General features: G+C 34.8%; 1 protein-coding gene across 1 annotated transcript; it reads right to left on the minus strand.

Moving 5' to 3' along the window:
• Positions 1 to 33: 33 nt before the first annotated feature.
• Positions 34 to 6,265, minus strand: LOC143900766 (structural maintenance of chromosomes protein 1A-like). Its single transcript, XM_077412461.1, has 20 exons — positions 5,894 to 6,265; positions 5,525 to 5,645; positions 5,309 to 5,408; positions 5,056 to 5,234; positions 4,850 to 4,988; positions 4,249 to 4,713; positions 3,701 to 4,129; positions 3,413 to 3,624; positions 3,159 to 3,327; positions 2,957 to 3,079; positions 2,763 to 2,894; positions 2,614 to 2,679; positions 2,369 to 2,526; positions 2,189 to 2,286; positions 1,758 to 2,062; positions 1,393 to 1,668; positions 1,128 to 1,307; positions 661 to 839; positions 395 to 572; positions 34 to 317 (listed from the first exon to the last, which is right to left on the minus strand). The coding sequence occupies exons 1-20, from the start codon at positions 6,003 to 6,005 to the stop codon at positions 249 to 251; spliced, it is 3,690 nt and encodes a 1,229-aa protein (XP_077268587.1). The 5' UTR covers positions 6,006 to 6,265; the 3' UTR covers positions 34 to 248.
• Positions 6,266 to 13,035: the final 6,770 nt, after the last annotated feature.

Raw genomic sequence — 13,035 nt, forward strand, 5'->3', positions numbered from 1 at the left:
ATATATATATATATGACCTAATTTATCAAAAAGTATGATAGTCTTGCAATGATTTCAAAGTAATATGAAAAATGTGAATAAATTCAGAAATAATAATAATAATACGTTAATATTTTGTAATATTTATATATTCTTCTTTGAAGACAAAATTAAAAATCATCCACAGCGAATATATATATATATATATATATATATATATATGTGTGCGTAAAAAAAGAAAATTGTTATTTCTTTTAAATAATAAACGTCTACGAAACATGTGTAGGACATGTAGTCAGGTCGAGTGTTAACACTTTGCTCTCCAAACACTCGCCTACCTGTAATTCATATATAACAAGTATAGTTGTCGACTCTAATGACGAGTCACATGTGAAATCATTTGCAATCTACTTACATCCGGGCATATTCCGATGAGCGCATCTGCGTGCGAGTAAAATTCCTCTTTCAATGATATAACAATCGTCTGCAGCGAGCTCGTTTTGTCGCGGATGTAGCTGGCCACCTTTCCTATGTTAGTATTATCGAGGGCCGCGTCGATCTCATCCAGAACGAAAAATGGCGCAGGTTGGAAACTGAACATGGACGAACAGTAAATGTTAATTAACCATCCGTCGTATTCGAATTATACCATCAACTTGATTTTGCGTAAAAAATATTAACCTGTGAATTGCGAATAATAGAGCTAGTGCGGCGACGGTTTTTTCTCCACCAGACAAATTAGACATTGGCTGAAATCGTTTGCCAGGAGCCACGCAGTTATAATTAATGCCGTCCAAGTAGGGTTCTTCAGGATTTTCTGGTCCAAGAAATGCCTGAGCGGATTGATTCTTTGCCAGACTCTGAAATAGCCACAACATATATGATAAATATATGATGATAAATATGATTAATATAAATTATAAATTTATTTGAAAAGTATATATATTTGTTGCGCCAATAAGTGATTAACAAGAAACTCTATTTTTTAATCGACAACATTTGGCAGTGTCGTGACAATTCGACCATTGGTGTTGGTCGGATTAATCGTCAAGACGTTTCGACCATAGGTTTTGGTCTTTTATATTTATATATTTATTTGTAGACAAATTATTGTATAAATGTTTTTACAAACTCATTATTTCCCAAACCTTATAAATAGGATCAATCTCGTTCGCCACATGTTCAAAACATGCCATGAATCTGTCGTGTCGTTCTTTTTTCACCTTCTCGAATTGTGTCTTCGCTTTCTTTGCTTTCTTACGAGACTGCTCGAACTCTTCATTAGTCTCTTGTAATTTCTCTTTCGCCAAATATAATTTTTGAATTGCCTAAGAGAGAGAAAATATTTTTATATTTTCATAACTTTTTACGTTTACCGACATATCGTTTCTAATATACAAATTTGTTGCAAACCTTCATATTTGGAGCTTGTATGCGTTGTATTGTATTTTGCAAATCGTTGATTGTTTTCGTTAACTTGTCGGTTGTCTTTTTGATATCTTCTTCGTCCACATCTTTCAGATTTTCGGACAAAAACGCATAGTCTATGGTAATCCTCTTTTCGCGTTCATACTGCTGTTGCGTATTCACTGATGAATCATTATTAGTTTCACTTCCATTTGCCGCACTCGTCTCACCTGCTATATCTTCCATATTTCCGTGCAACATAGGTATTGCAATATCTTCCATCTACATATTATTAAATACATTAGTAATTTAAAATAATACGCATAATATATACTCGAATGATGCAATCTCATTTTGACGACTCAACAAACCTTGCATTGCATCAAAATAGCGTGTCGTTCGGCCTTCTTCTGTTCAATCTTTGATTCAATTATGTTAAGCTGCTTCTGAGCTGCCTGAATGTCCTTTGCGATAGCTCCCACTTCACGCCTAGCTTTACCAATTTCGTCTTCTTTTTGATCAACCTCCATCTTTTTAGCACTGCGAGACGATTTCAATTGTTCCATTTGTTGCTCATCGTGGTCGATCTCTGCTTTTTGATTAGATTCGGTTTGCTTCGCGGATTCAAGTTTATCCTCTGCATCTTGCACCGCTCGTTCCCATCGCAAAACATTGCCTATGGTATAAGTAAAATATTAAAATGCAAAAACTGATAACATAGTACATACAAAGTATAAAATAAAAACACTTCTTCGTATAATGTGAGATTTTATGCAAAAGTTTATATATTTTCATAACATACTTTCTGTATCACGTTGCTTCTCAAAATCCAATTGATTATAAATGCGATTGCATTGATTGTCAAACTCCATTCTTTTCTTTGCTCTTTCTTGTTGCGATCTAGAATAATAGTACATTCGACACTTTAGCATCTAAATCTAAGATAATACAATGCTTATCTAACAACATAATTTCTTCGTACCTTAATTCTCTTTCTTCATATTGACGGATATTAGAAACTCCTATCTGTTCACAAAAACTGGCAAATACGTCGTCCTCAACATTGTTCATTTTTTCTTTGATGTTTTGTATTTCTTGATCTCTTTCAGCCATAGTCTTCTCAATAGCGGCTATTGCAGGCTATACATAAAAAATATTGAAGCATTTCGTTCAAATATGAATAAATATATGTATGCAAATTTACAAAATCTACTTCTTAAAACTTACACCAAACATATTTAACTCGTTTTGCAGACCCTCTAACTCCACTTCAAGATCCGCGATTTGTTTTTGCTATAATAAAAATTGTATCCATATGGTTTTTAAATAATTATATAATCGCATAAAGTATAAACAATGCAATGCATAATACTCACTGTTGCAGACAAGTCGCTTTTGTTGTATTTTAAGCGAGTCTCTAAACCACGTATTTGAGATTCAACCGTGTTCAATTCGGATTCCTTGCGCGATTTTTTCAAAGATTCTCTCAGTTCTTCCGTTAATTTTTCCTGTAAATAAAAATAAAATATATTTTTATCCCTATAATATATAGAAATAAAAAATACATTACCTTTTGCGCCTTTAATTGAGACATCTGTTTTTCATCCCATCTCTTCGCTTTCTTTGCAAGATCCAAACTGCCTCCAGATATTATACCAGCTTTCTGGTAAAATGTACCGTCTAATGCGACGCACTGTAAATATTTTGCATATGTATCATAGTTTGGATTATTACTTTGTTTAAGCAAAGATAAAGATAATATGTATACTTACATCATATCTAGTTTTCTTGTCCATCTCGTACGCTACTTTATTAGCATCCTCCGGTGTTTCGCATACAAGAGCATTATTAGTTGCAAAGAGAACTGCTCTATCAATGTCCTTTGGGGAAAAATGCAACACATCGTACAACAACTTCACGTTCTTAGGTTCTTGTATGTTGCTGCAAAACAGCATATAATCATTATAAAATAACAAAAAGATATAGTAATGTTAAAATAGAATCATGTAACGATTAATTTATTTACCGAAGACGTTCTTTAAGTGGTTTAGCTTGTATGTAATCAAGCGGAAGAAATGTTTCTGGCTCGAGATACTGCTCTTTCAAATATTGGATACACTGTCTGGCCGTTTTCTCAGTATCCACTACAATAGCCTCCATGTATTTACCAAGTACTTTCGTAATCGCAACATTATACCGCTTGTGAATTGGTTCGCACATGTTGTACATCCGATCATACTGAAGAAAAAGAAACACTTGAGTCATTTCGTTTTCTTTTTTTTTATTTTAAAGAAAATAGGAAGAAATAACGCACCACTCCAGGAAAGAGACGCTTAAAATTCTCCACAATTTCCGTCTTTTTCTTGTTCCTAGATACTTCGTGCTTATCAACTTTTGCATCACCGAGCTGTTCGGAGATGCTCTCCAACTCTCGTTGCAAATTCTGAATCTTATCCTTCGACGTGCCTACATCGGACTGCAAGTCAGCTCTGAGCTTTTTCTGATCCTCCAATGCTGCCTCCGATGTTTTTATATGCTCCTCCAACTTTTCCACTCGCTTGAGCGCCTCATCTCGCATATGACCTTTCTGCTTATGTTTATTCTCTATCTCGGTTTTCTTCCTGCCTTCATTGTCGAGCCTATCTTGATCTGACTTTTGTTCGCGATTAATAGAATCGAGAAGTTGAAGGTACCTCGCGGATTGCTTGCCAGCTTCCTCTTTTAGACGATTATATTCCTGTACCTTAAATTATTTCAGTTAATGAGATCATTACAATGCAATTTGCGTTTTATTCAAAATAGCTGCAAATTAAATAATGGCGTGCCTTGAGATTTTGCGAATATTACGTAATTTATTTGTACCTGTTCATCTTCCAATTGCACATCTCTCCCTTGTAATTGGGATTGCCCTGCTATACTCGCTTCGTAAGCAGCTTTAGCTTCTTCCACCTGTCGCAATTCCTCCTGCAGTTCGTGTATATCCTTTTTATGAGCTTCGTCCGCGATACGCGCCTGAGCTAAAGATTTGCGTGCAGATTCCACCTTCTTCTGCATATGTGCGACACGTTCTTTAGCTTTAATAAACGTTGGTCTCTTTTTTGTGATTTCTACTTCCACTTCTCTGATATCTTGCTCTATCTTAGCAAGATCTCTGCCCAGTTTAGCGGCTTCTTTTTTCTTCTCTTTCAACAATTCTTCAGCCTTCTCCTTCCTCTTCTCGACTTTTACAATTTCGGTCTGCTTCTTCTCTTGAGCTTTCTCAAGCAAAGTAGTACTCCTTTCATTGTGATATAATCGAAACAGATGTAATTCTACTTGCTTTTCCATCTAAAAACAAAAGATAAATTTTTGTGATTAACAGTTACGTAAATACATAGGTAAAAGAAAAAAATATATATATATAATTCTAATTTCTACCTCAATACGTATAATATTAAATATTACAGAAAACTTAAATACACACGTATTCTTCCTTGAGACGTTGATATTTTTCAGCCTCTTCTTTTTCTAACTTTGCTTCTTTTCTTTCAGCTGCAATCCCTTTCTTTTTCTGATACGAAAACTGAGTTTCCTCTTCAGCTTTCAACATTTCTGTTTTTAATCTACAATATTACTTTTATTATTTACAAGCACATTACCAAGGATAGCTAATGGCATTTGAGAACTTACCTTTCATATTCTGTTTTTAATGAACCAGAGTTGCTGATCTCCTCAAACAGAGCAGTGCGTTCCTTTGGGTTTTTCATGGCTATAGATTCGACCGCACCTTGGAATACCAAAAAGTTCTTTGCTTTAACATTAATACCAAGGTGCTCCAACTCATTAAGATACACTTGGCTGGTGACAACCTGTGGCGAAAAACATTTTGAGAATCTTGAATTACGTACGTGCGACTGAATAAAGATCCAGCTGTTAAACTCACATTGTTATTGATTCTGTGTTCTGAAGAAGAACCTTGCACTGAACGCATAAAGCTTTTCTCAGTTCCATCTTCCATCTCGAATACAGCTGTCACCGAAGCGCTATATTCAACAGAAAGCTTATGGTTTTTAAATAATTCAAGAGGTGAAACATACAAATTGTAACGCACAACTCCAGGAATCTGTAAATCAGCATCGTTGCGCACATGTCAAATTACCTTCGTGCTACTGGCATTCCAATAGACGCGCCGTGAATGAGCTCGCTAAATCTCTTGACTCGCAGACTGCTAGTCTTCTCGCCCATGACGAAACTGATAGCGTCCATGAAATTAGACTTTCCTGTGGCACGCAACAAGGAGAGTCACAGTCACATAGTTTCCTCATATCACGTCTGTCAGCACAAAACGTCATACGTTTGCGCCACGTAACTTGCGTTCAACGAACAACGATCGAGCGAGCGATTTTTGGAAAACTAGGATCTAACTCGATAAATCTAGAAGTGTACAGCTATCTCCGACAAACAGCCGTCGCTCAAGCGTTGCATTTGCCGAACGCATCTATTGTTGACACACAGAACGATAACCTACCGGATCCATTGGGGCCGACCACTGCTGTAAAGGACTTCAGTGGGCCGATAATAAGCTTCCCTTTGTAAGACTTGAAATTCTCGACTTCGATATGCTTCAAGAACGCCGGCATTCTTGAAGATGATCAAATAAAACGTGTGAAATCCGAAAGTAGCGTAATTCGCGCCACAAAATTCCCAACACAAACAGGCATCACCGTTGAACTACTGTTCTCTTCAACCAGGGAGTCAGGAGTAAAAACGAGAAGGAGAAGTTCCGTTTTCTGTTAGAGAAACGCGGGAACTTGCGATCGCAGTGCCATCTACAGATAATTGCGTGTATGTCGTCATCTAAAATCGTATGGAGGATTCACACTGCGTCCGATGTTCGACGTACGACGATCCGACATCCAATAAGAAATAAGAAATTTTTGTCTCTAATAATAAATTCTGTTATTTATTATTTTTTTTTTTTTTTTAATCACGGTAATTTGCCCGAGGTTGATAATTTCTAACATTACTCGTCCGGTGGTACTGCCAATTAATTTTGAAATGCATAATGATAATATAAATCAATGGGTCCGGAAAGAGTCCGGAGATAATTGAAGAATATCGATATTATCGACTATCGATATGTAAAATTTTTTCAATCACCGACATATTTAAATAATTATCTTATTTTAACGACCTTGCATTATCTTTTAAATTCATACTTTATTAATACAAATTATTATATAGATACTTCATAAATAAAAATGCATATTTAGGACCTAATAATATCATTATTGTCGCAAAACTACATTTTTAAAATAAATTTTCAATTCTGTTAGCACCTTTAGGAACGTACCCATATTATATCAAATTAAAGCATAGAATATGTTCTCCGATTTTTTTCACGTGCAAATTACTAAATTAATAGGAATAATCACATATTTTGTGTGATACACACACATTTTCGATATAGTAGAAGTTCTTATAATAGTTTGTGTGGTTTTAAGGTCATTTTTATAAAATATTAATTAATTTAATCGGCGATTTATTCAATCGGCATAGTTTAAAGCAGTATTTCTCACTACACAATTTTTTATGTCCATAATCTAATTCTTTTTATATGTTAAAGCAACAAGACATTGATAATAAAAAATATTCTAAATAAAATATTACATATGACAAGTTATAATTATCGATTAATTTAATCAGATCGAGTTTGGTCGAAGTTACTCCCAAAATTTGTATCATTACGTATTGAAATTCAGACAGTATGAGATTTGATTAAGAGGAATAGAAAGCAAGGATTTCTTTCAAGATCAATGCGTAACGATCTCTTGACGCAACGATAGACGAAATTATATTGAGGAAGATGGCGCCACCGATAGAAACGCTTTTATAAAATGATTATCGCCCTATACAAAAAAAAATTGTATTAAAAAATGTAAAGAGATGATAATGTCATTTAATAATTAATATAATGCTATAAATATACTGATTGTCTGATTATTAATGGACTTTTTATTTTTTATCTGAAACCAGCTTCTCAAAATAAAAAAAACTAAAATCTCGTATAAATTTTATAAAGTTCATGTTTTGCGTCAGATGGATTTTAATAAATAAAAGTACGTACTATATATATATATATATATATATATATCCGTTTTTGGCGTACAAATTTTATTTGCTGTTACATATGAAAAAGAATTAAATATATACCTTAATGAATTTTTAAAATGTTGTCTGAATAATTTCGCAATCGTAATCTTTCGTTTTTGCTCGCCCTCGATGTGGGTCTATTTGGGTGAGATAGGAGATATATTCTACCTACTTTTTGTGCAACGTGACTTTATGAGAAAAAAGAAATAAAAAGAAAATAATGGTCAAAGAAATAAGAGAATTATAACAATTAGAAATTAAAACGTAAACATTAACGTCCACTTTCATCCTACTATACATTTTATATTATATTTAAACTAAAAAGAATATTGTTTATATAACAATATACATATAACAACTGATATAAAACTATGCGAATCATGAACACAATATTAATTACGAGCAAATAAATATTAAATTACGAGTAGTTATGGCGAATACAAATATATATATATATATATATTTTTTTTTACAGTGCTTCCGATTCAATCCGAATCAATTTATAAAATCTTTAACTACAAACATACATGTATAAAAATGATCGCTACATAATATATATAGTGAAATGAATATACAACGTACGTTATTATCACGAACGGCGATAAGAAATGCTTATCGAGGAGAAAAATTGGCCATTGTTATTAAAATTGCTAATATTAATATCAATATCATTAAGCTGTTAATATTCAATTATCAATATTGCATATCGAAAGACGTTTACGTCAAAAGTGAGACACTCGCGATCTGGTGTCTCAATCAGTGATTCGACTCCATTCGTCGAAGGACGGACTTTAGTGTACGGGGCTACGAAGGGCACGCGAGTGAAACAGGATGGAGGACGGTGAGAGGGTGAAACTCGCGGTGAAAGAGGTAGACGAATCCGAGGGGGTGAAGGCGCTATCGGCCGTGAATAATGCGCGGTGCGGCGTACGCGTCCCGTGCGTGCGTCCCGTCTCGTTCATGCTCGTGTGTTCGATTCGGCGACTCGGCTGGATGGATTGATAAAGATTAAAGGTAAAGGGAGGTGGCAGAGGGTCCAGGGGTGTTTTGGAGTTAGGCGACAGAAGTCAGCCAGCGAAACGAAGCGGGCGCTCGCTCGTGTGGGGGATGATGTCACATAGGGGTTTCCCCCTTGTCCATTCCCTCCACCTCCCCTCTTCTTCCCTTCTACGCCAAGCGTAAATACATACAGATGCAGGCCGGATTGATGCATTGACCGAGCGCAGTGACGTAGGTATCCCACGTGTCGCGGGGCAGACGCTTTTCTTATCCATGCACGATTGCTCGTGTCGACGACCTCCGTTGCTGTAATTTTGACTACGTAGAAAGATTCTCTGCAATTTTGGAATAATCTAGGGCTGATCGATCGACCTCCTGAACTACTTCCCCGAATATTCATTTTATAGTCATTCAGTTTTCTCATATTCTTGTTAGAATAATTTTGCTCAAATTTACTTCGATATTTCACTCCTCTTTTTGCAGAAACTTTGCTTCATATAGAGAAATATTTGCATTAAAAATATTACAGAAAGAGAGGAGAGAATTTTTAATAAAAGACCAAAAGTACAACGGAAACATTAAAAGAGAATTGTTGCATTTTACGTAAAAATCTAAGAATTTTTTTATTCGATAAATCATATTAATTTTAAGCGTATTCCATTTTATTTTTAAAACAAAATGTCTCTTTAAATATTTTTTTTCTCTTAACCGTTTTCATTATGCATTCGTCACTTGAATTATTGGATCTCGCGTTTATCAACAACTGTGTATCCGGTGAGCCAAAGCAAACAGCGCGCCTTTTCTGTCTCGATGATCAATCAGAGACATTATCTTTGTGAAAACACGCTACTACATGAAACATCAATTTTTACGCGATACGCGCGCTAATCGTGCATCAGAAGCAAAATGCCGTGCATAATTTTTAAATATCGGAGTTTCCCGTTCTTAAATAACTATTGTTATCGCTAAGTGAGAACATATATAGTGATACATTTTTCTTTTATTAAAACCATTTTCAAGACATATTAATATAAGAAACGACATTATAGATCACTAAACTTTTGCATCCTGAACATGCTAAAAGCGTGCGAAAAGCGAGATAACCGCTACATTTAGCGTAGACTAAGCAGAGACGGAAGTTACAATTACTAAGCGGCAGTCGAACATATAATTACAGTTGTAAATTGCAGTTATTACAGTTATAGCTATACAGCTGAATAACTTCGATTGTTACAAGGTGGCAACAACACGCCTCTGCTAAAGAAATGTTAAGAAAGACTTCGACCAAAATTCGATTTGATGGTGAGAAGACGAGCACTATTATAGGTACCGTGATATGCCTCGGAAGACAAGACGCCCTTATAGGGAAGACGTTCTACGCCAATGCGAGCGGAGCTTCGCTCGCCTCGATATGACTCACGCGATCTCTCTCTCTCGCCCCGCGCGCAGCTTCCCCTGTTCCCGTACGGTCCCGTATCGCAGCCCGTGCACAATGGAGAATAGCAAATGCAGTAAAGGTAACTCACGTTCGCCATGGCCGGGGCCCAGCAATACTAGTCCGAGTTCTCCCCTTGTTCTTCCTGCTGGAGTACCCGCGGGCCACGTGGCACGATTTTCACCCCCGTCGCTATATCCTTCCAGTATAGCGATCGTGGCAACGATCTCTCCGTCGACCGTCGTCGTGAGATATGTATTATATCGTTTCCACGCGATCGCGGACGGACTCGACCGACGGCGACGGCTTGTGCTGTCTCCCCATCATCTTATCGCGATTTCTTCCCCGCGTATCTCGCCTCTCGCGATTCTTACATTCAGATGCAGATGATATCTGCGAGCCATTTTATAAAACTGCAGCAATTGTTAACACCAAACGATGCATGCCAGAGCGCGCGTTAGTGATACGTACATACATTTTGTAACTTATTTATACTTCGCAGAGACACACCGATATGGATTTATTAATTGCGAATAACAGTTTATCTTCAATCCATAGATGATAAAAGTGTATTTTTATGTTTATGCATTTCCTTTTCTAGTGTCTTGATATAGTATATACATATATATATTGTTTTTACTTTTATTCATTTTTTTATTCCAGTAAGCCTTCCACAGTATGGCAGCAAATTGGAAAATTAATTCAATGAGAAATTGTTAGCAAATTGACAGCGGAAACTGACAATGAGCAGAATCTATCGAATGCAGATTCAGCTTTATTTCTGCTGTCAATCTACATCAAATTATGTAGTAAATATGTAAAAATCTGCTAGATTTCTGCCGTTAATCTGCCATCACATTTTATTAATGAACTATATTTTTACCAGGATTCTGCCAATAATATTATTGTACCTTAATAAAAGATGCGTACCATAGACTTGTCTGATATGCATCTTTTTTATCTGTATATATAATTTAAAATTTTTAATGAAAATAGCATACATCCACATATATTATACTGAAATGCCAGGAAAATAATTAATTATTATTAAATGTTCTTTGTTCTCAATTGCTAATTGTTATTATTAAAGAATAAAAAAGGTAGATGAAAAATGGCGTATATGGTACGAAATAAAATTTTGATTGAAGTTTCTGTGCTGTGTGGTGAGACTCTCGAAAATATGCGACCAGAGAACGGAACCGTAAACGACCAATTCATGCGGTGAGCGCCTCGGAGCGAGGATCCTCAATTAAACAATTATACTTAAATTGAGTGGAATTCCCACCGCGGTGCCCGCATGTTCGTTAACGATCGTCATTCGTGCGCACCTACGATCTGTTAAGGTATACGCAGACACCGAGCTAAATAGCCTTTGATCAGGTACACGTGGACCCACATGTATATCGAAATTTATGAATCATGAGATTGACCGAAATTGAGATTGACGATAAGTTTACGATTATGGTGGACGTACGGGTGAAGAGCCGCTGTGATAATTCGAGTGGAGAAATTGTCGACCCTGCGAAATATTCGTTGAGATAAGCAAAGACACTGATATTATCTGGAAAAAGTGGCATAAAACATCTTCCTTATTTTAAGGAAAGAGAAAAATTTTTTAAAATATCTAAAATATAATTGTTAAAAAGTATACCTAATTTTAGTAATTTTCCAAAATAAAAGAATATAATAATAGCGTATATAAATCATATAGAGAATATAATAATGAAGCATTATAGTAGATGAGGAATATGTAAAACATAACGAAGTATGATACAAAAAATATTATAATATACAGATCAATAAGAAACTAAAAAGCAAACGCTTGAAAATTCTACGCGATGAAGAATAATTAAGATAGTTCAGTGCAACAATTTATAATTTAACCTACTTTGAGAAGTTGAGAGAATTAATCCCCTTAGAGTTAAGAAAGTTAAACTTCAAAACTATTTTCTTAAGTTTTAGAAAAGTAGCTTAAATCGCTGCTGCATTGAGAAATCTTTAATTACACTTGGAATCTTATACTTACATGTCGAGCTTTATTTTTATTGACCTTCTACTACTATTACTTTCAATCATTTGTACCGCTCAATCCATACGGTTATCAAACATTTCGGAGAATTGTAGATAGAAATTTTTTCATAGAAAAAGAAATTAATACTGCAGAGTCGATATCTGTTCTATGCATATATGAATGTGCGCAGTATAATCTTTATTTACGGCTTACGTGAGTGCCCTCACCTTTGCTCGCTTCTGCACACCGCGTTGATAGCGATAAGTCGCTCTGCTTTATTTTCCTCATTTGATCGACTCTTTTATATTCAAGTTTCCTTATAATAACGCAGACAGCGTAATTATATTATTATTATTATTATTATTATTATTTAAAAAAAATTGTAATATTTTTTATAATAAAATATAATAAACAAAATAAAATATTTATTTGTGCAAAAAGTACAGCAATATATAATTTAATATGATTTGAAAGAATTAGTTTTCTAACCGCATATTTTCTTCGATTCTCTCTTATCATATAAATTTTCGAAATAAGATAGAAAAAGAGAATAAAAAAATCGAAATATCTTGAAACAAAATACATTTATATTTCATGACAAGTTTATTTAATAGATATTCTAAGTATGATATATTTATACCTCTTATATCTATTTAATACTAATGAACATTTAAACGATATTAAATCACAAACTTTAATTATTTTATTTTAAAATCAAAGGGAGAAAACGCCGTAATCGGTCAGGACTGGATCTTGCTTGCCCGAATAATATATTAATTCTTGAGTGACTTTTTCCGTATAATTTTTATACCCTGGCAGACCACGCGCCGTTACTTTCGGACATAACGCAGTCTCAACCAAAGCCAGAACGATACAATCACACAGTTAAATTACCTACAGCGTTTTCTCCCTTTGATCGTATATCTTACACGGTCGTATAATCTCATACTTATTGTTTATTTTAAAAGCTGTATACTGTTTTCAACTATATATAAAAATGCTAGAAATCAATAGAACATATAGATTAAAATTATGTTGGCGTTAATCAAACTATAACTCTTAACAATTTTAT

This window comes from Temnothorax americanus, unplaced genomic scaffold (assembly GCF_048541705.1).
Source record: "Temnothorax americanus isolate GAGA-0224 unplaced genomic scaffold, ASM4854170v1 Scaffold30, whole genome shotgun sequence".
In the NCBI taxonomy this organism is placed as follows: Eukaryota; Metazoa; Arthropoda; class Insecta; order Hymenoptera; family Formicidae; genus Temnothorax; species Temnothorax americanus.

Bases quoted from the DNA above. Each gene is read 5' to 3' on its own strand.
- LOC143900766 (XM_077412461.1), bottom strand. From the start codon at position 6,005: ATGCCGGCGTTCTTGAAGCATATCGAAGTCGAGAATTTCAAGTCTTAC. The intron at 1,669-1,757 runs GTTTGTTGAGTC...AATAATATGTAG, and splicing joins CTATTTTGATGCAATGCAAG to ATGGAAGATATTGCAATACC. The intron at 573-660 runs GTTAATATTTTT...GTCCATGTTCAG, and splicing joins CTATTATTCGCAATTCACAG to TTTCCAACCTGCGCCATTTT.